Source organism: Leguminivora glycinivorella, chromosome 26 (assembly GCF_023078275.1).
Source record: "Leguminivora glycinivorella isolate SPB_JAAS2020 chromosome 26, LegGlyc_1.1, whole genome shotgun sequence".
Lineage (NCBI taxonomy): Eukaryota > Metazoa > Arthropoda > Insecta > Lepidoptera > Tortricidae > Leguminivora > Leguminivora glycinivorella.
The window spans coordinates 1,499,679-1,523,899 of record NC_062996.1 but is presented as its reverse complement, the minus strand read 5'-3'; the positions used below and the strand labels follow the sequence as shown (position 1 = coordinate 1,523,899).

The window sequence follows — 24,221 nt, the reverse complement described above, 5'->3', positions numbered from 1 at the left end:
ATCTACGTTTTCATGATGGAGTTTACACTCCTAATGATTTTTGAAGGCTTCGCTCGCGCTTGACGCAATTTTCGCGGAGACTAATTTATTGTAAATAATTAAATGGAGTACAATATGATGTTACAATACAATGGTTATATGAGCGTGCAAATTAATTCCTTACTAGGTTACTAGTAATTTTTATTTAATGTAATTACCAGTTTAAGTACAAAATTAAATCATTCGGGAGAATTGTAGGCTTGTGCCGTTTCGTTCATTGATCGGAGCGCTCCGATCTCGTTCAATCGCTCCCACGAACCAAAGACCTTTACAGGGGACAGCTCAATCACATTTTTTGCCATACGAAATTGAACCTTATTACTGAAACAGAAAGTCGATCGTATCAGACTAGCGAAAACGGTCCACATGAGAGGGCATTGTTTGGGCTGGTGTCCCTCTCGCACGTGTTGCCAGTGTTAATGAGGTTCCCATAGTAGTAGTATTTTTATCTGTATATTACCTGATTTTATAACTTCTTATTTTATTTTAGTGTTATATTCTAACTAGGGTTTCGATATATTTCAAAAAATTGGAAAATAATTATAATGTAATTATTTTGATGCCAATAAATCAAAGATTTGTATAATTAAAAAATATGTTCAAATGGGTATTAGTAGATTTGGTAGTAACTTTGAAAATTGACTGGTATCCCCAATGTATGACAGTGATGACGTCACTGAATAATGATGACGTTGTCAGTAAGTGCGAGAGGGACACCAGCCCAAACAATGCCCTCTCATGTGGACACACTTTTTGACCTAACTAAACAATCTAGTTTAATAATTATAAATCTATGCCACGAACTAGTTCGCTCTTTTAGGTCTTTTGCTCATTTAGTTCAGCCAGACCAGCGACCACTGCGATCGGAAAGATCAGAACGAATGGGACCGAATAGTGTCAAAATGATACGAATAGTCCACAGATAGTAACATTCCGGGTCGAAAGGTTGTAAGTAACCGAAGTTTAATATGAAACCTTGATGTTTTTGTGTTGCTCTGCTAAGTAGCTCTCGCTCTCGGTCGGCGCAGTCACACACTCGTTCTTGATCGAAACCGCTCGCGCTCGCCGATCCTATACTAAACTAAATGAGCAAATACCGATTCTCAGAGCACAGAAAGATTCAGTTCATTTCGGTCATTGATGGGATTTTATTCCTAACAGTTCATAGTTCGTGAACGACACAAGCCTAGAGAATTGGGAACATTAATTTGTATAAATAGATAGTCATACAAAAAAAACTTAACTAAAACTAGGTACCTATAAAATAAAATCCTACAAATAAAAAATTGTTTCTAAATCTGAGCCGACCGGTAGGGTGCCCAGAAGGCTGGCAGCATTACCGCGCTGAACGCCGATGCGCTGGGCAAGGTAAGCCCCAGCCTTCCGGTCACTCGACGCGTCTATAAGACGTTTAGCCAGCTCCTTGAAAATGCCGTGTGCGCCCTGACCCCACGGCCCAAGCGTCTCTACGCCAAAAGTTTCAAAAATGTACCCGGCGTCGATGGCTGCATATTTGCGCCGCTTAAGATGCTCGGCCGCATCAGCAGCAGCGCCAGCCCTAACCGAGGTCCCTGGAAGATGGGACGGTGCGACGGTGTCCACGCACGTGGCATCCCAGACGGGGGGTCGACCCAGCTTTCAAGGAACCAGCGTCATGCCGTCTGGTCTCTTTCCGTCGTCACGCGCTAGACCCGTAGGTTCTAGAACGGACGGCGCTCCGGCGGAGACCAGGGCTCGACGCAGTATATCGTTAAGGCTAGCGTGGCGTGCCGGCGCTCTTGGTGCAAGACAGGCCGTGGGTCCTAAACTTAGACACTTCAACGCCGCATTGGCAGCGGTGTGGGGTCACGCATGCCGCCCCCAGGCGCAGTGATATAGCGAGCCTAAAGGTGCTGCTCCTGCTGGTAAGCAGGGTACCAATATTGCTGGAAGGGAGTGCCTGCAGCCATGCGCCGGATGCCCACTTCGCTCCAGCAAGTTCGCGGCCCATAAAGTTTGACGACCTTCTCGCTGCGATGCATGCAGTCCGCTCACAGTGAGCTTTCTGTATTGTACTTTTATATACCGTGGTCCTAAATAACTCGAAAGACTCGTAGAAGTATAAAGTTATATAAATTAGTTCATAGATGGCGTTGATACTTTCAGAAACTAGCTAACGGTATCCGGTCATAAATTGTATAAAAGCGTTTAGGACAATAATTATGTATTCATGATGAACTTTTACACTCGTGATGATTTTTGAAGACTTCGCGCGCGCTTGATGCTATTTCGCGGAGACTAATTTTGTAAAATTAATTGGAATACTAAGTCACTGCTGATGTAGATTGTGTAACAAGATACTGCGCGCGTGCGCGGTAAGCCGGCGGGGGTGGCTTTGGGCAGCTGCGCTGACAGTGCAATATACAGGAAACAGTGTGAATTTCACGAAAGTTATTCTAGAAAACTATTAAAAACTATTGTATGCAACGGTGTTTAACTGAGTCCAAAAATACTTATGACACCTTTAATAACAATTTTCGGCTTCGCTTCAAATTGTTACCCACGACACTCGTCTTTTTGACCTCCTTTGAACGCCTGTTACATAAAATACTATAAGAATCAAAAATAGAATAAGTGTAGGTATGTACTGAAAAGACAAAAAATGGCATCTTAGGACAGAAAAGTGTAATTTTATGGTGGAAAAAGGCCCGGTAAATTAGGCGGTAATACTTGAATCCCTCGCTGCGGTCAATTGAATAAACTCCATCGGGGGTATAGAAAATTAGTCCATTTGGAAAGGTTACTTTTCTTCCCTGTTAGGAAGGAGCAACTTACTACATGTTTGAAATTCTTGGATTATACCCTCCTGATATAATTTTTACAGGTCTCCACCGACTTAAACATAAATTATTCCAATATGTACAAATCAGTTACTAGATGGCGCTGTTACACACGGAAACTAGCTAATGGTGAATTTTAAATTTTTAGACATAGTAAGTATGTACTCTGGGGAGACCAGTTTTAATAAAAAGATGGAGCAAGGCTCCGACCGATTTTTTGAAGCCTTTCCATGCGCTTGACGCACTTTAGTGGAGGCATACAAAAGAAGCAAGCGTCATCCTCCTTGCCACGGCTCATGGGTCCGCTGTGACTACCAATCCTATTCGGCGTAGGCACTCATTTTTACGAAAGCGACTGCCATCTAACCTTCCAACCCAAATGGTAACTAAGCCTTATTGTATTTAGTCTGGTTTCGTCACGATGTTTTTCTTCACCGAACAGCGACTGGCAAATATCAAATCAAAACTCATTGGTACGAGCCGGGGTTCGAACCCGCCAATTAGCTTTTGGGGCCCCACGGACAAACCAACAGCGATTTTGATAGCACAAACTAAGCAAGTCTTATTATAAAGTCAAACTTTACAATTTATGGCAAGTATGACGTATATCTAATTTATTTTTACATGTTTCTTCAGTTACTTGGAAATAAAAATCCATTTTAAGGCAAGCAGAGGTTATGATTTTATTGACTTTATGTTTAGAATTCTTGGATTAGGCCAAAAGTACATTATCATTTTTATTATGATCATAGGTCTGTATGCCTCCCTTTTTCTCCAACGTGAAGAAAAAGGACGGCTGTTGCCTATGATCATATTTCTATGATAGTGGAATATGGCCTTATAAAGGCCGCCTATAGAACTTTTACATGCCACAGGCACTCGGACACTGGCGATCAGATATATTGAAAGAGGCGCATTCCTAGCACACAGTCTTAGCTCGTTGTAGGTGAACGCGTACTATGGTTGTACGAGTGAAATATGACAGGTCGACTGTTCGTGTTTTTGACAGGCGGTAACTGTGAGGTAACCGAGAGGGGATGGGCGGCACTTTCAGCGGGGAGCGGGAGTGGCCATACTATACGATAGTACTTTTTATTATACTGTGCCACAGGCGGATTACACGTGCATAAATCAGTTACTAGATGGCGCTGTCACACACGGAAACTAGGTAACGATTACGTTAAAATTTGAAGTCATAAATATAGTACTTTTTCGCCATTCTTTTGTACTTTTAATAATGATGGAGTAAGACTCCGACGTATTTTTAAGGCCTTTCCATGCGCTTGACGCACTTTAGTGAAGGCGTACAGATGTGTCGCTTATCTTCAAACTTGGGCAATTCGTTTTTCAATAAATCCAATCAATTATTTATTCGTGATAACTACAAAATACACTAGTAAGAAAACAGAAACAGCAAATAAAAGAAATTAAACATATATAAGTTACCACGAAATGGTCCCGACTAGACATGCGCGCCGCCGCTACAAGGAGCCAGCGCGCCGCCGCCGCCGCCGATAGTTTGAATTTCGCGCCGAAATAGAGAACCATACGAGATTAATCATATTAAAATCCATTGAATATAAACAAACGAATGAAACGCGCGTACCCCGTGTCCCTTTAGTTTCATTATAGTATTTTATGCAATTAACCGTTGCTTATGAGAGGTCAAAAATGGCGAGTGCTGTGGGTAACAATTTGAGACGGTAGTATACAAAAAGGTTCTACACATTCCAACGGCGCTGCGAAGGCTGACAGGTTCTAATCTAAGCCGTCAATAAATTTGCTGACAAACCGAACTGCCCGCCGCCGTTGGATGGAGTCAAGCGGAAGGAGCTGGTATTGCGGAGCGCCAGACCAGAGATGGGGACAGTACTCAATATTAAGGTCGAACCTGCGCTTTATATAACGAAAGTCGCTGACGCTGACCCTGCTAGTTTGGCCCTGTTCAATCGTTGGAACCCAATTTAGCTTCATGTTTCACATGACTTCGAAACTGGATATGGTTCGTAATATCAGCACCAAGGATCCATACTTTTGGTTAGAGATGGTAAAAGGGATGCCCTGAAACTTTGGCGCCGTGACAAATGGTGTTTTCTTAGTAGAAAACGCACTAACTATACTTTGTTTTAACTGGGCTAGGTTAAGATTACCCAATTCTGAGACCAGAAACGTCTCGCTCTCAGACACAATAAGGTTGCAACTATACTGCATCCTATACTCCGACAACTGCTCAGGGGAGGCATATTTGCACTACCTGTATAACGGCTATCGGTAGTGTTATCATCTGTATAGCAGTGAATATTGTTAGCAGACAATAAATCATTGAATTGCAGAAGGAACAAGGTAAACAGTACAGATCCTTAGGATACGCCAACGTTTATGAGCTTATAGTTCCAGCATACTTATTCCGACAGTGACGACTGAAATGGTTCGCCTAAACAGGAAGCAGGAACCAATGTGCACAACCCTTTAGGAAGACAGTACGAGGTCAGTTTAAAGAGAGGAGCCTAAGTGCGTTTTCACATTATCCGATCCGATATCGGATGTCGGACCGATTTCCCATACATTACAGGCGCCATCTTGGATTTTTTCTATTGAAATCCTTCCGACATCCGATATCGGATCGGATAATGTGAAAACGGTCTTACGCCAAACCAAACCCTATAAAAGGCCTTTGTGATATCCAGGCTAACAGCCAGTGCTTTCTATAGCTGTGGCGCAATGACAAGTAAGGTAGACAAAGAGGTCTCCAGCGCCTCGACCATGGCGAAGACCGTACTGCAGGTCGATATTGAGCTGGTGGTCTTCAAGGTACTTAAAACTGTTTTCAAATCAGCAAGCGGACATCCCTTTTCAACGCTTATTTGCTAGGTTGAACCCAGTCAATATTGAAAAGAAGACAAAGCGACAAACAGAGAGCAAGGAAAGTCCACTTTCTCTTTTGCGGAATGAGCCAGTGAGTCATCAGGTTTGGGCAAGGGTAAAAGTGCAAGGAAAACTTGCAGGTCTTCTGAACAGTTTCTAGTTCTAGTTATCTAGTATAAGAACTGGGAGTCATAATCCAGTTAACAGTGTGTATTTTCAGAAAGTTCTTCTAAAAAACTATATAAATTGGTAATACATGGTCGTAGATAAATGTGGCGAAGATGGAGTACATGGCCTGCAATATTAAGGATCCCGCGCCAGTACGCATAGGCGATAAAATTGTCGACTGTACTGACCAATTTAAGTACCTGGGATCTGTACTTCATGCGTCCGGGGACATCGACAATGGCATCAAGACTCGCATAACGGCTGCGTGGGCAAAGTGGCGTGAGGTGACTGGTGTCATTTGCGACCCAAAAATGCCGGTTAAACTGAAGGGACAGGCCTATAAATCCATCATTAGACCTGTCCTCCTATATGGAAGCGAAGCTTGGCCTTGGCCTGTGCTTGAGCGGCACAAGCAGGAGCTGCGCGTCACGGAGATGAACTTGCTCCGTTAGATGTGTGGAGTATCGCGGAGACCGCGTGAGAAACTCCCGCATTCGCGGCAGACGCGGCAGTCTTCATGTCCGTGACATAGCAGACAATTAAGCTCCAAGAAAGCCGCCTACGATGGTACGGCCATGTCTTACGTAAACCGGCAAATTACATAGGGAACAAATGTCTTGCTATGCCACCTCCGCCTGGCCCCGGACGAATGGGAGCACCCAAGAAATGTTAGCTTGATGTCGTTGGTGCTGATATGCGTGCTAATGGTCTCACTAAAAGGGATGCAGAAGACCGTGCGAAGTGGAGGAGAAAAAGCCGGAAAGCGGACCCCGGGCTCCGAAGCGCCCGAGCCGAGGATGCAACCGGGAAACCGTTAAGATGAGAGAGAGAGGTCGTAGATAAAGTAATGTTTGCGATGTTGTTGAACTGAGTCAAAAAGAGTCAATCAAATCATGCTGGTACCCATGCCTCGCACTTTTTTTGCCCAGCGTCTTAAAAAACGGTTGCATAATATACTATAAATAAGATTTTCATTAATATTTAACCCAATGAAAGTTATATTTAAAAAGTTGAAAAAAATCTCACGCCGCCGCCGACGATTTTTTCGAGGCGCGCCGCCGCCCGATTTTTTCCGAGCGGCGCGCATGTCTAGTCCCGACTCAGTATGAATGCTAACCTGAGGGTCAGCGCTAGTCTTCCGTCGGGACCATTTTTATGTTTTCAACCTTATATTGAAGTTAAGCGATACAGATGTAAACCGAAAAAATTGCCTTCGCGTTGTTACGGAAACGAACGTGTCATGCTATTTCAGTCAGTCTCAGTAAAACACTTTGTTGTTGTCAAATTTTACATTGAAATTGCAATAAAAGAAGAACAATTAAAACGAGGTCTTCGAGAAAAAATAATTTAATTCAAATACAAAAATGCATTTAACATTAAATACTAAAAATCCATGCTTATAACTAACTAAAGATACTATAATTCACATATTTGCAAAGAAAGAGTGAGCACATAATTTTAGCAGTTTTTTAAACATTTATAATGATGTTATGTAGAGATATAAGTAATATTTTACTCTTTTATATAAGTAATATACATCATATGATTCCTAATGCCAATTTTAATATTAGTATAAAAATATCGCCAAAATAAAGTTAAGTAGTGTTTTTTTTTAATTTAAACATGGAACGACGTCATATTAAGCTTATACTCTGGCAGTCGGTTGCGCAAACATTTCATTCGCACTTTTTAGACTGACATAATTGGTTTGCCAAAGTATACCAACTTAGTCACAGCTATAAAAAGCCTCAGTGATTTTGAAGTAGCACTTTAAGACATTTGTTCAGTTCTTAGCTACGAATGTTTATATCTTCGAGTTTAATATGATGAATATAATAAGCCAATATAGAAATATGCAAAATTCTGCGCAGGAGGCGCCACTAACGCAAATAGTAAGCAAATCACCTTAATATATTTATATTTGTTAGGAATAAATAGTCTATAAAAACTTGCAAAACTGTTAAGGCATTAATAGTTTCCAATTTGTGTTAGTGCTACCCTCTGTCGGCAGAACATTGCAATAATACCCTCTACGGTGAATTTACTGTCATATTAGCCTGTGCATAATAAGCATTTGGACATATAAGTTAAACAATCTCATATCTTTAATATTGGTAAGACAAACATGCCTGCTCTAGTTTAATACGATTGCACTGAATGTCTTTTATTAAAATAGTTAAAATTATAACATCAGCCAACATTATATAGTTGCCGTTTTCAGCCACTCACCAGTAGATGGCGCTAGTAGTACCAAAACTTGACGTGTTTATATGGCAATGTTAGTTTTTTTATTATTTATTATGAGTTTATTCAAGGCTACAGATTAGACGAGGCGAAGATGTGACCTACAATGGAGCCCGCTTGCCCAGAAGGTACCTGTTCACCCTTGATTTGAAGGTTGCTGGGTAGCATGAGCTGGGAAATTTAGCCACCGACAAGGAATTCCACTCCTTGGCAGTGCGTTGTAGAAAAGCTTCGTGAGAATTAGTGGAATATCTATCAGGTGAGTAATAGTCTTATAATCAAAATAACCTAACCACAAAATTAAAATGTTGAAAAAGACCCCGACCGCGACATAGTAGACCGATTTTTATGAAACATGGCTAAGAACACGCCCGACTTAATTCAGCTTTCAAACAGGAAAAAATGAAATCTAAATCGGTTTATCCGTTCGGGAGCTACGATGCCACAGACAGACAGACAATAACACCCTGTCGTTTTTGCGTCGGGGGTTAATTAGACAGAGACAGTTGAGAATCATTCGATACAGATAGTAAACGATTGGCATAATTTGTCAAGTGTCAGTACTACTAGCGACACCTATCATCCAATAGCATACAAAGATATTCAAGACTACTAGCGCCACCTGTCGTCGAGTAGTGTGATTAGAAAGTTTTCCTATGCACGGCGCGGTGGCCCTCTTCGTCGTATTCTCGTTTAGAGACCCACATCTTGCGGAAAGTGTCGAGCGAGGCCAGAATCGAACCCCCGATCCATGTGGAGTACAGGCGCTCTTGTGGCGCTGAGATCTGCAAACAAAATATTAATATAAATACACTGTAGACATGTTTAAAACGTGAAAAGAAACAAAACATTTAGGCTCTGGGAAAAAATTATTCGTTTATTTGTAAATTTGACAATAGCTGGGTCCACACTGGCCGCACGCCTCACGAGGAAAACGTCCGGGCTCATGTGCGCACGAGGAAACCGAGGAAATAGGAAAGAGGTACAGGTTGCTACTGTATTCCTTGCTAATAAGTTACTAATGAGTGCCTATATTGTAATTAAGAAATATTTAATACAAAAGTAGCCATTAAACTATTTACGCTGTGTTAGTTAACTAATCAGAGCTACATACATGTAGGTTACTAAAAATCACTTAACACCATAGAGGAATAAGTAAGGGAAGAGTTGTAACTCCATACATCAGTAAATGCGAGTTATTTGTAGTGACATCTATCGTCATTCACTCGTCAATCACGCGCCAACTAGCGTAAATTATCAGTACTGCTACTCGACACTAGGTGCCGACAGTGTTGCGTTTGCCAAAAATGTAATATTAAAACAGTTTACACCTTATATTATAAGCTGAAGTAATTGAAAGCAAAGTACTGATTAATACTATTGTAATATTAGCTAAAAATTGTTGAGCAATAGACTTTTTGTTCGTCGTGACGTCTATTGACAAGTAGCAGTACTGATAATTTACGCTAGTTGGCGCGTGATTGACGAGTGAATGACGATAGATGTCACTACAAATAACTCGCATTTACTGATGTATGGAGTTACAACTCTTCCGTTACTTATTTCCTCTATGCTTAACACAAAAACTAGTCATTAATTAAATGTGCTATTTCACACAGTTAATCAGAGTATTAGAGGCTATATTTTTACCAATTTTCAGCCAAATCGACCGAACGGCTTTTTTCTAACATTTTGTGCGGGGTTCTTTGCTCGGCAAGATGGCGGCCCTCGGTCCGCTGTTCAAAATAGTTCTGCACATATTTATTTGTTTCCGTGGCACCATAGAGGAATAAGTAAGGGAAGAATTGTAACTCTATACATCAGTAAACGCGAGTTATTTGTATAGGCATAGTTATAGTGACATCTAGCGACAATCACGCGTCAACTGGCGTAAATTATCAGTACTGCTACTTGTCAATAGGTGTCGCGACGAACGAAGAGTCTAATGCTCATCAATTTTTAGCTAATATGTATTACAATAGTATTAAATTAATCAGTATTCTGTTTTCAATTCCTTCTGCTTGTAATATGAGTTGTAAACTGTTCTAATATTAAATTTTTGGCAGACGAGTTATTGACACCTAGTATCGAGTAGTGATACTGATAATTCACAATATCAGGCTATTTGACGCGTGATTGTCGCTAGATGTCACTTAACTATGCCTATACAAATAACTCGCATTTACTGATGTATTGAGTTACAACTCTTCCCTTACTATTCCTCTATGATGATAAAAACAAATTTCCATACCCTAATCTTCATGTCTTTAGGCGCCAGTCTCCTAATTTCAGCCAGCAGGCGGTCTCCGAAGCCTCGGAACAGAGTGGAGCCCCCGGAGAGCACTATGTTCTGATAGAGAACTTTACGGAGGTCCATGTCGGATTTCTGGATCGCGAACATTAGGACCTCGTGAAGACCTGTAAACAATGATGAAATACTTTATTTACATAGTTAAAGAAACTAAGATCTAGCTTTTAAGCTATTGTAGATCAAAACAAGTTTTTTTACAAAAAAAAAAATTTTTCGGCACAAACTTTTATCGCCGACTGTACCTTTCTCTCAACAGCCATCTACTGCTCTCCAAGACATTTCTGAAAACCCTTTACTCGACGGGGATACGACGTTTCATAACAGAGTTCCTATGACCACCTTTCTGCTTCATCATGAATTCAGCTCCATGATACCATAATATTGCATTGTCACGTGATTTACATATGTGTGCAAAATTTCAGCTCAATCGGAAACCGGGAAGTGGGTCAAATTTAGCTTCTACGTTTTGACCCAAACTATCATACTAACAAGGCAAGTTGAATAAAAGCTTGTAAATATAGGCACCTGAGGCATTGTACTAAGGATGCTGGCGATATTTCCTGTGTCTTTCTGTGGCATCGTAGCTCCCGAACGGATGAACCGATTTAGATTTAGTTTTTTTTTGTCTGAAAGCTGAGTAAGTCGGGAGTGTTCTTAGCCATGTTTCATGAAAATCGGTCCACTATATCGCGGTTGGGGGCTTTTCAAAATTTTAATTTTGTGGTTAGGTTATTGTTCCAGATTTGTAAGAACCTCTTTTTGACACATGACAGCGTCCACAATACGTAAACTCGCGCAACCTAATGAAATTTTAAATAAATATTTAAAAAAATCAAGTACTTAAAAACAATATTTCGCTTACTTTAAACATAATCTAGCACATGTTACATTTTTGCGGATCTTCGTTAGTGAGTATTTTACGATATTAAATTATCACGCAGGATTTACTTATTATGACATTTATCATTCATTTTTATTTTTAAACTAGTGCTGTCTGTGGCAGTCTCTCATTTCGATTCAAATGACATTTCAGTAAGTTGATAGAAATCGTACATTAGTTTAAGCGCCTCCTTGTACAATAGGGCCTAATCGATTCAACCAATTCGAAATTAATCGTTAGATTTGGCAAACGATACGTCTTAGCCACATCGCAACATACTTCAAAACAAATGTGTCAAAAATGTGAACTTACAGATCCGGGACAATAGTTTATCTATTTTTTGTAGTTTGTCTATACCTTCACACTCCTCGCCGATGAGATCAGGTCGGAACAGCACCTCTGGTGCCCGGAATCGAGCTGGACCGATCTGTGAACAACACAACACTATTATTTACACAAATATATTTTACACAATGTCAACCAAAAACATAAACATAAATCAGTATAAAATATAAATATTGGGCGATACCTTACACCATAGATTAAATATAAGAAGATCATACCATCCCATACATTAAAATGCGACCGCCTAAGATCGCGCATACACTACACCACACATAGATGGCGCCACAAAAAAATGTCTTGTAGCTTTCGATTATACTTGTAGATGGCGTTAAGTGTTACTTTTGACATAGATTTATGGCTCGAATCTATGCTTACACAGATCAACCTAGCCCCAAACTAAGCAAAGCTTGTACTATGGGTGCTAGGCGATGATATACACACTTATATACGTAGAAAACATCCATGACAAGAACAAGATATTGTTTATACCAAATGAAATAAATATATTTTGAGTTTAATACACAATAATAACGTAATATACTATTTAGTACTGACATGTAACGATCTGTTATCAAATAAATTTCATTTCATTTCATTTCAAATGCCGTTACCGGGATTTGAACCCGGCGGCTTAGCGTCACTACCGACTAGGCCAGACCGGTAGTCAAAACGTCGTTAGACCTGACTTTCCGAATTTCACGGAAATCAAAAATAATACGTTGTAAAAACATCCTATCTATACTAATATTATAAATGGGAAAGTGTTTGTTTGTCCGTCGTTCACGGCAAAACTGAGCGGCGAATTGAAGTGATATTTTCTGTGGAGATAGTTGAAGGGATGGAGAGTGACATAGGCTACTTTTTGACTCTTTCTAACGCGAGCGAAGCTGTGGGCAAAAGTTAGTTATACTATCATATCTAACAGTTACCTCTAGTTGCGTCCCGTCAGGTAGCGTATACTGCGCCCTCTCTGTGTCCAGCGTCTCTTCTTTAATGGCCCCTGTACACACATGGCCAACGGTTCCACCAGCCCTTTGTGAAACCCCTTGGCCAAGATAAGAGCCGCTGTTTACACATTGGCGAACCAATCACTTGGCATTGGCTCTTCATGAAAGATGGACGTGTAATGAAAAAATCTAGGAAATTCTTGGTCATAGACGTTGTCAGAAAAAAAATATTAAAAAATAATAACCCCGTAGTAAAATTAAATTATTTGCAATATTAACAATTTTTTGAATATTCTGATAAGAACATTTATCTTTTTTAGGAAATACATTAAACATTTGCAAGGTTATTTTATTTCCTAAAATCTACACTATTATTGGCATAGATAAACTTATTATTTTCGTAAATATATCACTACTGTCCTCTCTGACGGCTGACGACCAACTGAATGAAGCGCCAACGTGTAAACGCAGTTGGCCATTGGCGCCAAGATCCTTTGATGTGTGGACAAAAAACCGACACGAATCGGTTGGCCGGCAAGCGCAAGCGCCAACTGCCAACTTACGGCCAAGTAGCCCTCTACACACATGGCCAAGGGGGTTGGTGGAACTGTTGGCCATGTGTGTACAGCGGCCATAAGGGGATTGGGGGACAGGTAGCACCCTCGTTCCTTTGCCTTCACTATCTATATATATATATATATATATATATATATACATACTAGCTTTTTCCCGCATTCGTTACGTCAACTTACTGTCGTGGTTCAGGGACATTATCAAATCCCTAAACAAATCAGTGAAATGACAAAACGTGGTGTGTCTATTGGCCGATTTTGTGATTTCACTAAACAGAGTCAGGGATTTAGTCAAATGACTGAAATTTTCTAGAGAAATGATTTATTTTTTATTTATTGTAAACATAATTTACAGCATTACAGTCGAAACCAAAGCACTGTACAATTCAGTTTAGATATTGTTAGGTGATTAACAAAAGAAACAAACATATATAAAATACGATCACCTTTCGTCCATCACCTCACAATACCGCAGACACATTTGATGATGAAATGGATTCGCCATTTTGACATCCTGCGTGATTTGATCATATCCCTTAGAGATTTGATCAAATCTCTGTTTTGGCCATTTCCCTGCGACATATATACATACTAGCTTTTTCCCGCGGCTTCGCTAGCAATAAATTCAAAAATTGCGGAATGTTCCATACAAACTTCCACCCCCCGTTTTAGGGAAATGGGGGGGTTAGAAAGAGACAAAAAGTAGCCTATGTCACTCCATCAATTCAACTATCTCAACTTAAAAAAAGTTTTGTCGTGAAAGACGGACAAACAAACAGACACACACACTTTCCCATTCATAACATTAGTATGGATCTAACAGGCAGTGCGTTTTCACATTATCCGATCCGATATCGGATGTCGGCCCAATATCCCATACATTACAGGCACCATCTTGGATTTATTCTATTGAAATCCTTCCGACATCCGATATCGGATCGGATAATGTGAAAACGGACTTACCTCTAATTGCGTCCCGTCAGGTAGAGTGTACTGCGCCCTCTCTGTGTCCAGCGTCTCTTCTTTAAGCGGGTTGGGGGACAGGTAGCACGCGCGTTCCTTGATCGCCTTCACTATTTCCAACTCGGCTGAGGTGCGGAGGTTCACACCTTCTTTCCGGAGGAGAAGTCTGAAATATAAAAAAAAAGTGGTCACCCCCGTGTGGTGACGGGTTAAGAATTTCACCACCCCCTGTCTTCCCGTGGGTGTCGTAGAAGTCGACTGTGGGATTTGAGTGAAATTGTGGCGTAGGCGAGAGGCTGGCAACCTGTCACTGCAATGTCACAATTTTCGTTTTCTTTCAACCCCTTAATTGCCAAGAGTGGCACTGAGACTAGTAGTTTCATGTGCTCTGCCTACCCCTTTATGGGATACAGGCGTGATTGTATGTACATATGTATGTATGTATATTTTTTTTGTTTGATTTGGCCAAAGCCTTCGATGAGCCATTTGTTTTTCAAAGTTGTCCACCCCACTTTTTTTTGGATTAGGAAATTTTTATATGGTTTCCACTCTCTTCTCTCGAATCTCGAGCTCTTTCAATCCTAATAGGAGAACTAACCACAAAATTAAAATTTTGAAAAAACCCCCGACTGCGACATAGTAGACCGATTGTCATGAAACATGGCTAAGAACACTCCCGACTAACTCAGCTTTCAGACAAAAAAAAACTAAATCTAAATCCGTTCGGGAGCTACGATGCCACAGACAGACACACACACAGACAGACAAACAGACAGACAGACAGACGTCAAACTTATAACACCCCGTCGTTTTTGCGTCGGGGGTTAAAAAAGGTGTCCCAAGGTTTTATTCCAATTCCGTTACCATTTTTTCATACATTTTGGCGGAAACGGAATGGAAAGTTTGAAAAATGTATGGAAATCTTGGGACAATTTTTTTCTCCTGTCAGGATCGAAAGAGCTCGCGATTCTGAGTATGAATCGCGTAAGAAATACCCGTGTTGCAAAAAAAGTGGGGTGGACAACTTTGAAAAAAATGTCCGTAGTATGGTCTTACCATCGATTTTCCTTTTATAAACTGTTACGGCATCATTACTAGGTACACAAGGTAGTATCCTAGGACCGATAATATTTCACATATACATAAAGACTGTATCGTTAAATATGGATACAACTTTGAGTAGCCGTATTTATTTGCTATTATATTTTTTTCTTATAACAAGACATGGGCTTAATAAGGCACATAATAAGGTACACATTTTGTCCTAGAAACTTGACGTAAAGCATATGGTTTAGACAGTATTGACTTAATCCTCCCGAGTACCAATTACGATTTCGGACAAATGCTACTAGAAAATTCACAAAGTGCGTACAAGACGACACAATTGCGAAAAAAAATTGTACAGTGCGAACCTCAACGACACATGATCCACAAAGCAGAATATATAGACATAGTCTAGCCACTGTTATTTAAAAAAAATAAAGTTCATCATCTGTGTATGGCGGCCATTTAGAGAATGTGGCATGGTGCTTACGCTAACTCCGACTTTGATGTCGAATTTAACTATCATACACTGTTTATATCGATCTGGTTTAGGCACTGTTCAAACACCATGAATGTCTATTAGACATTGGCCTATGCCTAATTTTTTTAATCTATTTCTCTCATCCTGCTTGTATCAAAAATTTACGGCAAACCGGAACGTTGCTCAAAAATGCGTTTTTTTAAATTATATAAATTCACCGCATTTATTCTGCAAGTACCCAATTGAACAACCATGAAGAGGACTCTTAAAAAATATATTTTGGCAGCATATTAACCTTTGTTTGTCGAAATCGTACAGAAAGTCTTTGAGATATTCTCAAATTAAGCCAGATTAGGGGTTGTCCGAAATGTATTTGCTAGACCTTAATGAAAGTACCATAAAGTCCCTAAAATAAAAAAAATATCAGACCATCTTATATCAAATAGTACTTACCAATACCTTCAGATCATACTCTCGGACCATAATAATACAAAATTATGCACATGTCAACATTTAGACGAGGTTTGTTGTGTCCCTATAATTAACGATACAGTCCTTATAAGGTATACCTCAAGTATCTGGTGGCGTCTCTGCCCGCGACGTCTACCCTCATGATGGAATGCGGCATGGCGAAGCCTTCGTAGATGGGTACAGCGTGAGTGACGCCGTCGCCGGAGTCGAGAACCACGCCTGTGGTGCGGCCTGTGGCGTACCTATGAGAAGTATAATATTTTAAAGATTTTCATAGCCATTGTTTTCGTATCCTTTAATATGCATTTGAAGTCAGATTTATTTACTAGTATTTTTAAATGCGTCATTCAAATTGAATCGAAATACATAAAAAAAGAAACTGACTGACATATCAACGCACAGCCGAAACCGTTGATCTTAAGAGTTTCAAAATTTGGCACTTAGGTTCCTTATAAAATGTAGAGGAGCACTAAGAAAGGATTTCTCAAAATTTGCCTCCTAAGGGGGTGGAAGGGGGGTCAAAAGTTTGTATGGAAAAACAAGATAAGATTAGTACGCGGGCGTAAAGCTAGTGTGTTCATAAAGTTTCTGGACTTCAGCAGCGGCTGATCCATACAAGCTGATTCTCACCGGCTGGCCTAAAATTGATTACTAGTAAAGTACCTAATGTTAAGGTAGGTTTCTTTTGGCTCAGTGTTGCCTAGCAGAAATGTTCACCAGCCGCCACTGCTATACTTACAAACTCAGCACGGCCTGCATGCTCAGAAACAGGGCTGGCACATTGAATGTCTCGAAGAAGACTTCAGCAGCCTTCTCTCTGTTCCTGCGAGGGTTGAGGGGCGCCTCCGTTAGAAGGACGGGGTGTTCCTCGGAGAATGTTGACAGTTGGTCCTGGGGATGAAAGAATGGTATATAATACCAACAACAGTGAACATTTAAATTTCGAAAAAACCCCTTCAAGTATACATATTTACACATTTTTTTTTTTGTATTGGGCTTCATTGAGCCGGGCGGCTAAACGCCCTTTGCTCTCTACGGGAATACATTTACACATTTTTTTTTTTTTTGAAATGGAATTTCAATGAGTCGGGCGGGTTAAGCGCCCTTTACTCGTTAGGGACGGGGCGCCTATACACCTGAGTGTATAGGGCTAATACATTTGCACAGAAATTACTAAAACCTTATATACAATAGGGTGGAGCGAAAAAACACTTTTCTGGAATTAGCAAACCTAATAGTTATCAATCAATGCCCCTTAGTCTATGAAGCCTTTGTGCAAATTTTCAGCTTTTTAAATTAACATCTTCTGCCTCCGCACTAGGTTTGAAATTTTGAAAATCTCATACAAACCTAAAAATTCAACTTTTAGATAAAAAATGTTTTTCGGCAGTATTATGTTCAGTATACATTATTGATACATATTATTACAAAAAACTACCAAAAATTGCGAAAATAGCGTTAAAAATCGCCAATTTTCAGTATTTTAGCGGCTATTTTGGCGAATGTACTGAAACTAGACAAACTTTGGCCATTCTTGACGCTATTTTCGCAACTTTTTGTAGTTTCTCATAATGATATGTATCAATAACATATACTAAACATAATACAGTCGAATTTTTTTTTTATCTGAAAGTTGAATTTTTAAGTTTGTATGAGATTTTCAAAATTTCAACCCTAATGCGGAGGCAGAAGATGTTGATTTAAAAAGCTGAAAATTTGCACAAAGGCTTCATAGACTAAGGGGCATTGATTGATAACTATTAGGTTTGCTAATTCCAGAAAAGTGTTTTTTCGCTCCACCCTAATATACAATCCACAGAAAACAAACGGTAGCGCGATGTAGAAAATTTCCCGCATGTAACAGAGCCATCTCTCGGGAGATTGAGTAAACTTCACTAACCTTGCTATAAATGTAGTTCCACACTCGCTCCATATCATTCCAATCGGTGACAATACCGTGCTCCATAGGGTACTTGATGCTGAGCAGCCCTCGGTGCTCCTCGGCGCGCGGTCCAACGAATAATTCGCCTTCCAGCGCGCCAGCCATTACTCGGATGTGCTTTGGTCGGCCAATGCTACACAAAAATTCAAATTAAATATATAATTTTCCAGCTGTTTTTTTTTAAACTAGAAAAAACATGACTCATTTGGCGGTTCATCTCTTTACAGTTGTGCTTAAAAATTAAAATTTTGAAAAAACCCAAGACCGCGACATAGTAGACCGATTTTCATGAAACATGGCTAAGAACACTCCCGACTTACTCAGCTTTCAGACAAAATTAAATCTTAAATCCAAATCGGTTCATCCGTTAGGCATCAGACAGACATACACACAGACAAATAGACAGACAGACATACACACAGACAGACACGTCAAACTTATAACACCCCGTCGTTTTTGCATCGGGGGTTAAAAGACTTAATAAATGACTCAGATTGGGCCTTAAAAAAATTAAAAGACTCTCATAAAAACAAGTTTTTATCATCAAAAGATTCAACAGGTTTGAGTTTCTAGCATCACTATTTAACGCATCACACATCTAGCATCACTATTTATTTATTTATTTTGGCGACAAGTCTGATGTAGTTGGTAGTGACCCTGCAATGCCCTGCATGCTAAGACGCGGTTCCAGGTTCGAAACCAGTTATGGCATTTATTTGTGTGATGAACACAGACATTTGTTCCTGAGTCTGTTACTGAGTAGTGGATGTTTTCTATGTATGTGTATATGTATTTATCTATATAAGTACTAGCCTCTACCTGCGGCTTTGCTCATGTTAAATTAGAAAATTAAGGCACCATACAAACTTCCACCCCGCATTTTAGGTAAGTGGGGGGTAAAAAAGAGACAAAAAGTAGTCTATGTCACTCCCCACCCCTTCAAGTATCTCCACTTAAAAAATCACAAAGTCAAAAGTCCTCACCACGACATTGGCAGAATCCACCTGGCTTAAAATAGCGAGGAGTAAAAGCCATGAGAAGGAAAAAAAAACACGACAATTCAACACTGCGTTTTGCCGTGAAAGATGGACAAACAACAAGACACACACACTTTCCCATTTATAATATTAGTATAGATGTATATTGTCACCTAGGACCCACAGTACAAGCTTTGCTTAGTTTGGGGCTAGGTTGATCTGTGTAAGGTGTCCCCCAATATTTATTTATTATTTTGGCTTAAGACCACTTTGATAGAGATAGGACATACAAAATGTGGACCAGTTCAATGTTGCCATGAAACATTCCAATTTCAAAGTAAACAGTAAAATAACTTACTAATTCGGGAATCTGCATTTTGGTATCTGGTCGCCTGCGAAGCCCGCTTTGATGACGCCGGAGCCCTGGCAACCGGCAAAAAAATTAGCATAGTTCACTTATGGAGATGCCAACGTACGATCGTGACTCATTTTGGTATATAAAGTTATGAAAATACTGTAACATTATGTTTATTATACGAATAAATTAAATTTAAGAATGTTTATTTAGAATTATAACTGTTTATAGCAGATTTAACAATTTTACACGTAAAATATAGGGGAAATGTTTGTAGCCATAAAAGTTGTGAAATTATAATAATATGGGTTATTACGTTATCTATAACGACGGGCTGGTTGACTATAACATCATTTAACTCCATTTTCACTAATTACAACTAAATTACAGTCTTATTTATTGATTTATTCTGTGAAAATCCACATTCGAGCAGCTTTCAACAGACAGGAATGACATCAGATTTTAGGTGTTGCCATTTATTTCACCACAGATACAGAATATGTATTATAATAATACTTATGCGGGGTATACACACAAAGTTGCCAAGACTTGGCGATGCCGACTTGATCATTTTGAATTTTTAATCTATTTCCGAACGAAATAACAAAACTGACAGCTCATAAAAAAAAAACAACATAACCTCAAATGAGTATCTTTGTTTTCCTTTTAAGGAGTTTATAATTCAACTATGAAATGAATTAAATTTTTACATTCTGACGAAAATGGCGTTAATTTACGTCTTCTTAATAAATCTGCTCTTTGCTGCTGCCCAAGACTCGGGCTACTGTGATGCTTCTTCAAAAAGCTGCGATCTCAACGTAGATGAACAAAAACTAATTTTCTACGATGTAAATCCACCAGAAGGCTTCAACTTACGTCGCGACGTGTACATGAGATTCGCTATAATGCTTACCGAAACCCAGAAGCAGGGAAAACGGAAGGACTGGCAATTAGTTTTGCCACCATGGTATCATTTATACCATTGGAAAATATCACGAAAACCGACTCCATGGGGCTATTTCTTCGACTTAGACTCTCTTACATCTTACGCTCCCGTAATTGAACTGTATGAGGTAATGAGTAGAACACCCAAACTAACAATTGACAGATTGTATGTACTCCAAAACTTCGAAGACGCCTTTGAAGGGGGCTATTTTAAAGAAAAATGGGAAATTAGTAAAGAAGACTGTCATTACGAAGGATTTTGGGGCTACAACAATATAACAGTAAAAGAGAAAGTCTGTGTTAAATTTCAAGGAAAAATATCGAAACTTTGGGAGCTTGTACAACTCCATCCGAAGGACGGCAAAATAATGTTTTCTCATGGAGAAATACCGCTACACGACTCTTATGGAACTAAAAGTTTTTGGGACTGTAGAAGGAGTATGAAATTTAATAATAAACTCATTGAAATAGCATCAAAATATACTCAAGATAACTTAAACTGTGATACTACAAAATGCTCTACATATTTAAGTATACATTGGAGAAGACAAGACTTCATTTATGGCAGGAAAGACTATGTCCCATCAATCCAGGGAACGGCTAAACAAATCGACAATGCCATCAAAAACAACAATTTAAAGATAGATAAAATCTTCATAGCTACAGATGCTTTTAAATCAGAAATTGAAAAACTTGAAGAACAATTAAAAACACTTAATTATAAAACTTTTCTATACATACCTACTAGAAAAGATATAGAAATACATGGAGATGGTGGTATAGCAATAATAGAACAGATAATATGTTCCCATAGTTCATATTTTATAGGAACTCACGAGAGTACTTTTACATTCCGTATTCAAGAAGAGCGAGAGATCTTAGGGTTTGATAGTAGAACTACTTTCAACCGTTTGTGTCCCGATAAGGGGAAATGTGATAAGCCCTCAAAGTGGACTATTGTTCATTAAGATCTTCAGTGTGGTAACTAAGTTGTAGTTGACCATAATTGTGTCAACTTCAAACTTGGGTAAATCCATTCTGCTTTAAGGTAGATTATATAAAAAAATATAATATTGATTTGAAATATAACCAACCTTATAGCAGTATGGATGTACCCAAGTTTGAAGTTAAGCAACACAATTGTACACAGTCCATAAATGTTAACCGTGCCACACTGCATGCGTTAATAAATCAAAAATCGAGACATGTAGCAGGGTTCGAGGATATACATCATTCATTCATTCCTCCTTGCGTTATCCCGGCATTTGCCACGGCTCATGGGAGCCTGTGGTTCGCTTTGACAACTAATCCCAAGATTTGGCGTAGGCACTAGTTTTTACGAAAGCGACTGCCATCTGACCTTCCAACCCGAAGGGTAAACTAGACCTTATTGGAATTAGTCAAAAATCGAGACATGTAGCAGGGTTCGAGGATATACATATATCATAAATATCCGATATTTTGATATTTATTATAAATATCGGATATTTTCGAACCCTGACATGTAGTATACTATGTGATAGAGTCATGACAACGATTAGCAAGAATCAGAAAAACATCCGCCATTTTAAAAACATACAATACTATTCTTCACAACAGAGACTTTCTTGTACTGATGTTAGTAATAAATTAAATTCTGCAGATTAGTAAATTGTAATCTGATAGCCACCAGAAAGTGGCAATGAATCTTGTGTAAGTAAAGTTGAAATATATTTTTTATACTTTGATAATAATTAAGAAAATAATTTGTACCTAATTAGCTGGGTCCACCCACACAGGACCCGGCTATGTATGTATTATTTTACATATTTACCTAGGAGATCTTGATTTAATATATGTGCCATAATAATTTACTCATTTACAATTTTTTTAGATCTAAAGTTGTATAAGTTTACATCGATACATATAATAAACATTTTTGAACGAATATAATGTTTTATTTTATTGCAAATTAGGGATTTTAGCTGGCTTAATCGATCATAGGGCGAATTCGCCATTTGTACATTGTTCTGTATATTTTGTGCAATAAAGTTTAAATAAATATCGTTTTTTTACAAAAAAAATATTTCGTCTATTCTGAAATTGCAGTTTCCGTATGTCATTGATACCGCTATTCGACACTAGATGGCACTACAAGTGACGCGAAAATTACGTTTCGGTTGACGCGATTTAAGTTCTATTTAATATAATTTGTCAAAAAGAAATTTATGCTTTGATTCATGGGCTTATGGCAGGAAATCACATGTCAATGGTATTTACTTTATGTAAAATTGTAAAATGGCGCATTTCGTTTTGTCAGTTGAATGATTTTTTCAGATAGGTACAATATCTGTGCGAATAATAGTTTTCCTTGTAATTTGTTGGAAAAACATTATTTAGATACTATCTAAATAAATCTCAACTTGTTATGGACGACAATGCAACTGATTTCACTAAAAACGGTACGTACATCGTGTTATTTACAGATTTAATACAAATTCAATAATTGTAAACATAACCTTGTTCAGAAAGCTTTTTCTTATTGTTTGTACGTTTTTGCTAAGTGAATGGATTGTTAAAAAATGAACAACACCTAGCCACATGATTTAAATACATTTTTAACTCGAGTTAACAGTCAAACAAGGCGTATTCATGCATTAAATTCACATAACATGTAATGCCCGCGCAAAAATGGATCGAAATTGTATTCATCGTTTCATATCTATATTCTATAAGGATGAATAAATAACCCTATTGTATTCTAATTACATTGTCAGTCTATCAAAGCGTCATTGTGCATCCGTTTTGACCCGTTATGTTATCAAATAAGTGGCCAAAATAAATTTTTATCGTCTACAATTTTTATCAATGTTCGCAAATTTTATTAGACATTTTCAGAAGTGTTTCAAGTATTTGATAATACTGTTCTTTGCTAAATGCTTACGTTGTTCAGATAAGCAAGCATTTATGTTGCATGTATGTGTAAAACAGTATACACCGTTTATATTTTGCCAGTTTATGTTTCATACTATTGATAAACTGTTTTAATGTGAGTTTGTCTTTTACAGATAATTTTGAAAGTTGGGTAAGTAATGATATTAATATTCCGTTTTTTAAACCCTTTAGTGCCTACCTGAACCTAGTGAGCCAACAATTTTTATAGGCTATATTTTAACCCCCTTATTCATAAACGTACACTAAAGTTATCAAGCCGATAAAGTTTGTGTGTCTCTTTCCGACGTATTGGTGTGATAGAAAGGGATAAACGAACTTTATCGGCTTGATAACTTTAGTGTACGTTTATGAATAAAGCCTCCGCCACACATAAAGCGTTTTGATAGCGTAGCGTCAGTGGAGCGCAATGATAGCGATGCGCCTGACGAAAGCTGGCGTTCCTTAGTTCCCACCGGCGTCCGCTGGGCGCAACGCCAGCGTTCGTCCGGCGCACCGCTATCATTGCGCTCCGCTGACGCTCTGCCTGATGATGATGATTTTATCTTGTTGTCCCTCATCAGGGGCATAGGGCTCTCAGGAAGGATTTCCACTGTTCCCGGTCCTCGGCGGCCTCCTCCAGGCGCGCCCAGCCGAGGCCCACTGAGCCAGCCTCCTTTTCCACCGTGCGCCTCCAGGTCGTCCGCGGGCGACCTCTCCCCCTTGATCCGGGAATACTCCAAGTCAACCCTTGTTTGGACAGGTGGTTGTTTGTTTGACGCTCTGCCTACGCTCTTAAAACGCGCATGTGTGGCCGAGCTTTAAGGGGGTAACTCTTTATAGGAAAAATTTCCGAAAAAAGGCCTCACTGTTTTGTATTATTTTCTGCCTCCGTTTGTCTGTCATTATTTGTTTGATCTGATTCATTACATTTGTATAAATA

At 39.1% G+C, this 24,221-nt stretch overlaps 3 protein-coding genes across 3 annotated transcripts in view; 2 read left to right on the top strand and 1 right to left on the bottom strand.

Moving 5' to 3' along the window:
• Positions 1-7,222: 7,222 nt before the first annotated feature.
• LOC125239761 (alpha-centractin) lies at positions 7,223-19,890 on the bottom strand. Its single transcript, XM_048147431.1, has 9 exons — positions 19,740-19,890; positions 19,427-19,491; positions 18,050-18,224; positions 16,889-17,040; positions 16,248-16,391; positions 14,154-14,319; positions 11,684-11,753; positions 10,387-10,553; positions 7,223-8,920 (listed from the first exon to the last, which is right to left on the bottom strand). Exons 1-9 carry the CDS (start codon positions 19,785-19,787, stop codon positions 8,777-8,779), a joined length of 1,131 nt encoding a protein of 376 aa, XP_048003388.1. The 5' UTR covers positions 19,788-19,890; the 3' UTR covers positions 7,223-8,776.
• A 187-nt stretch (positions 19,891-20,077) lies between these two features.
• LOC125239913 (GDP-fucose protein O-fucosyltransferase 2) lies at positions 20,078-21,704 on the top strand. The gene has a single exon (XM_048147683.1). The coding sequence runs from the start codon at positions 20,146-20,148 to the stop codon at positions 21,334-21,336; it is 1,191 nt and encodes a 396-aa protein (XP_048003640.1). The 5' UTR covers positions 20,078-20,145; the 3' UTR covers positions 21,337-21,704.
• A 1,015-nt stretch (positions 21,705-22,719) lies between these two features.
• Positions 22,720-24,221, top strand: part of LOC125239790 (double-stranded RNA-specific editase Adar) — an 87,421-nt gene continuing 85,919 nt past the window's right edge. The window contains exons 1-2 of the mRNA XM_048147476.1: positions 22,720-22,809; positions 23,416-23,432. Of these exons, the coding sequence (XP_048003433.1) occupies positions 22,776-22,809; positions 23,416-23,432 (51 nt within the window). The 5' untranslated portion in view covers positions 22,720-22,775. The remainder of the gene's footprint in view (positions 22,810-23,415; positions 23,433-24,221) is intronic.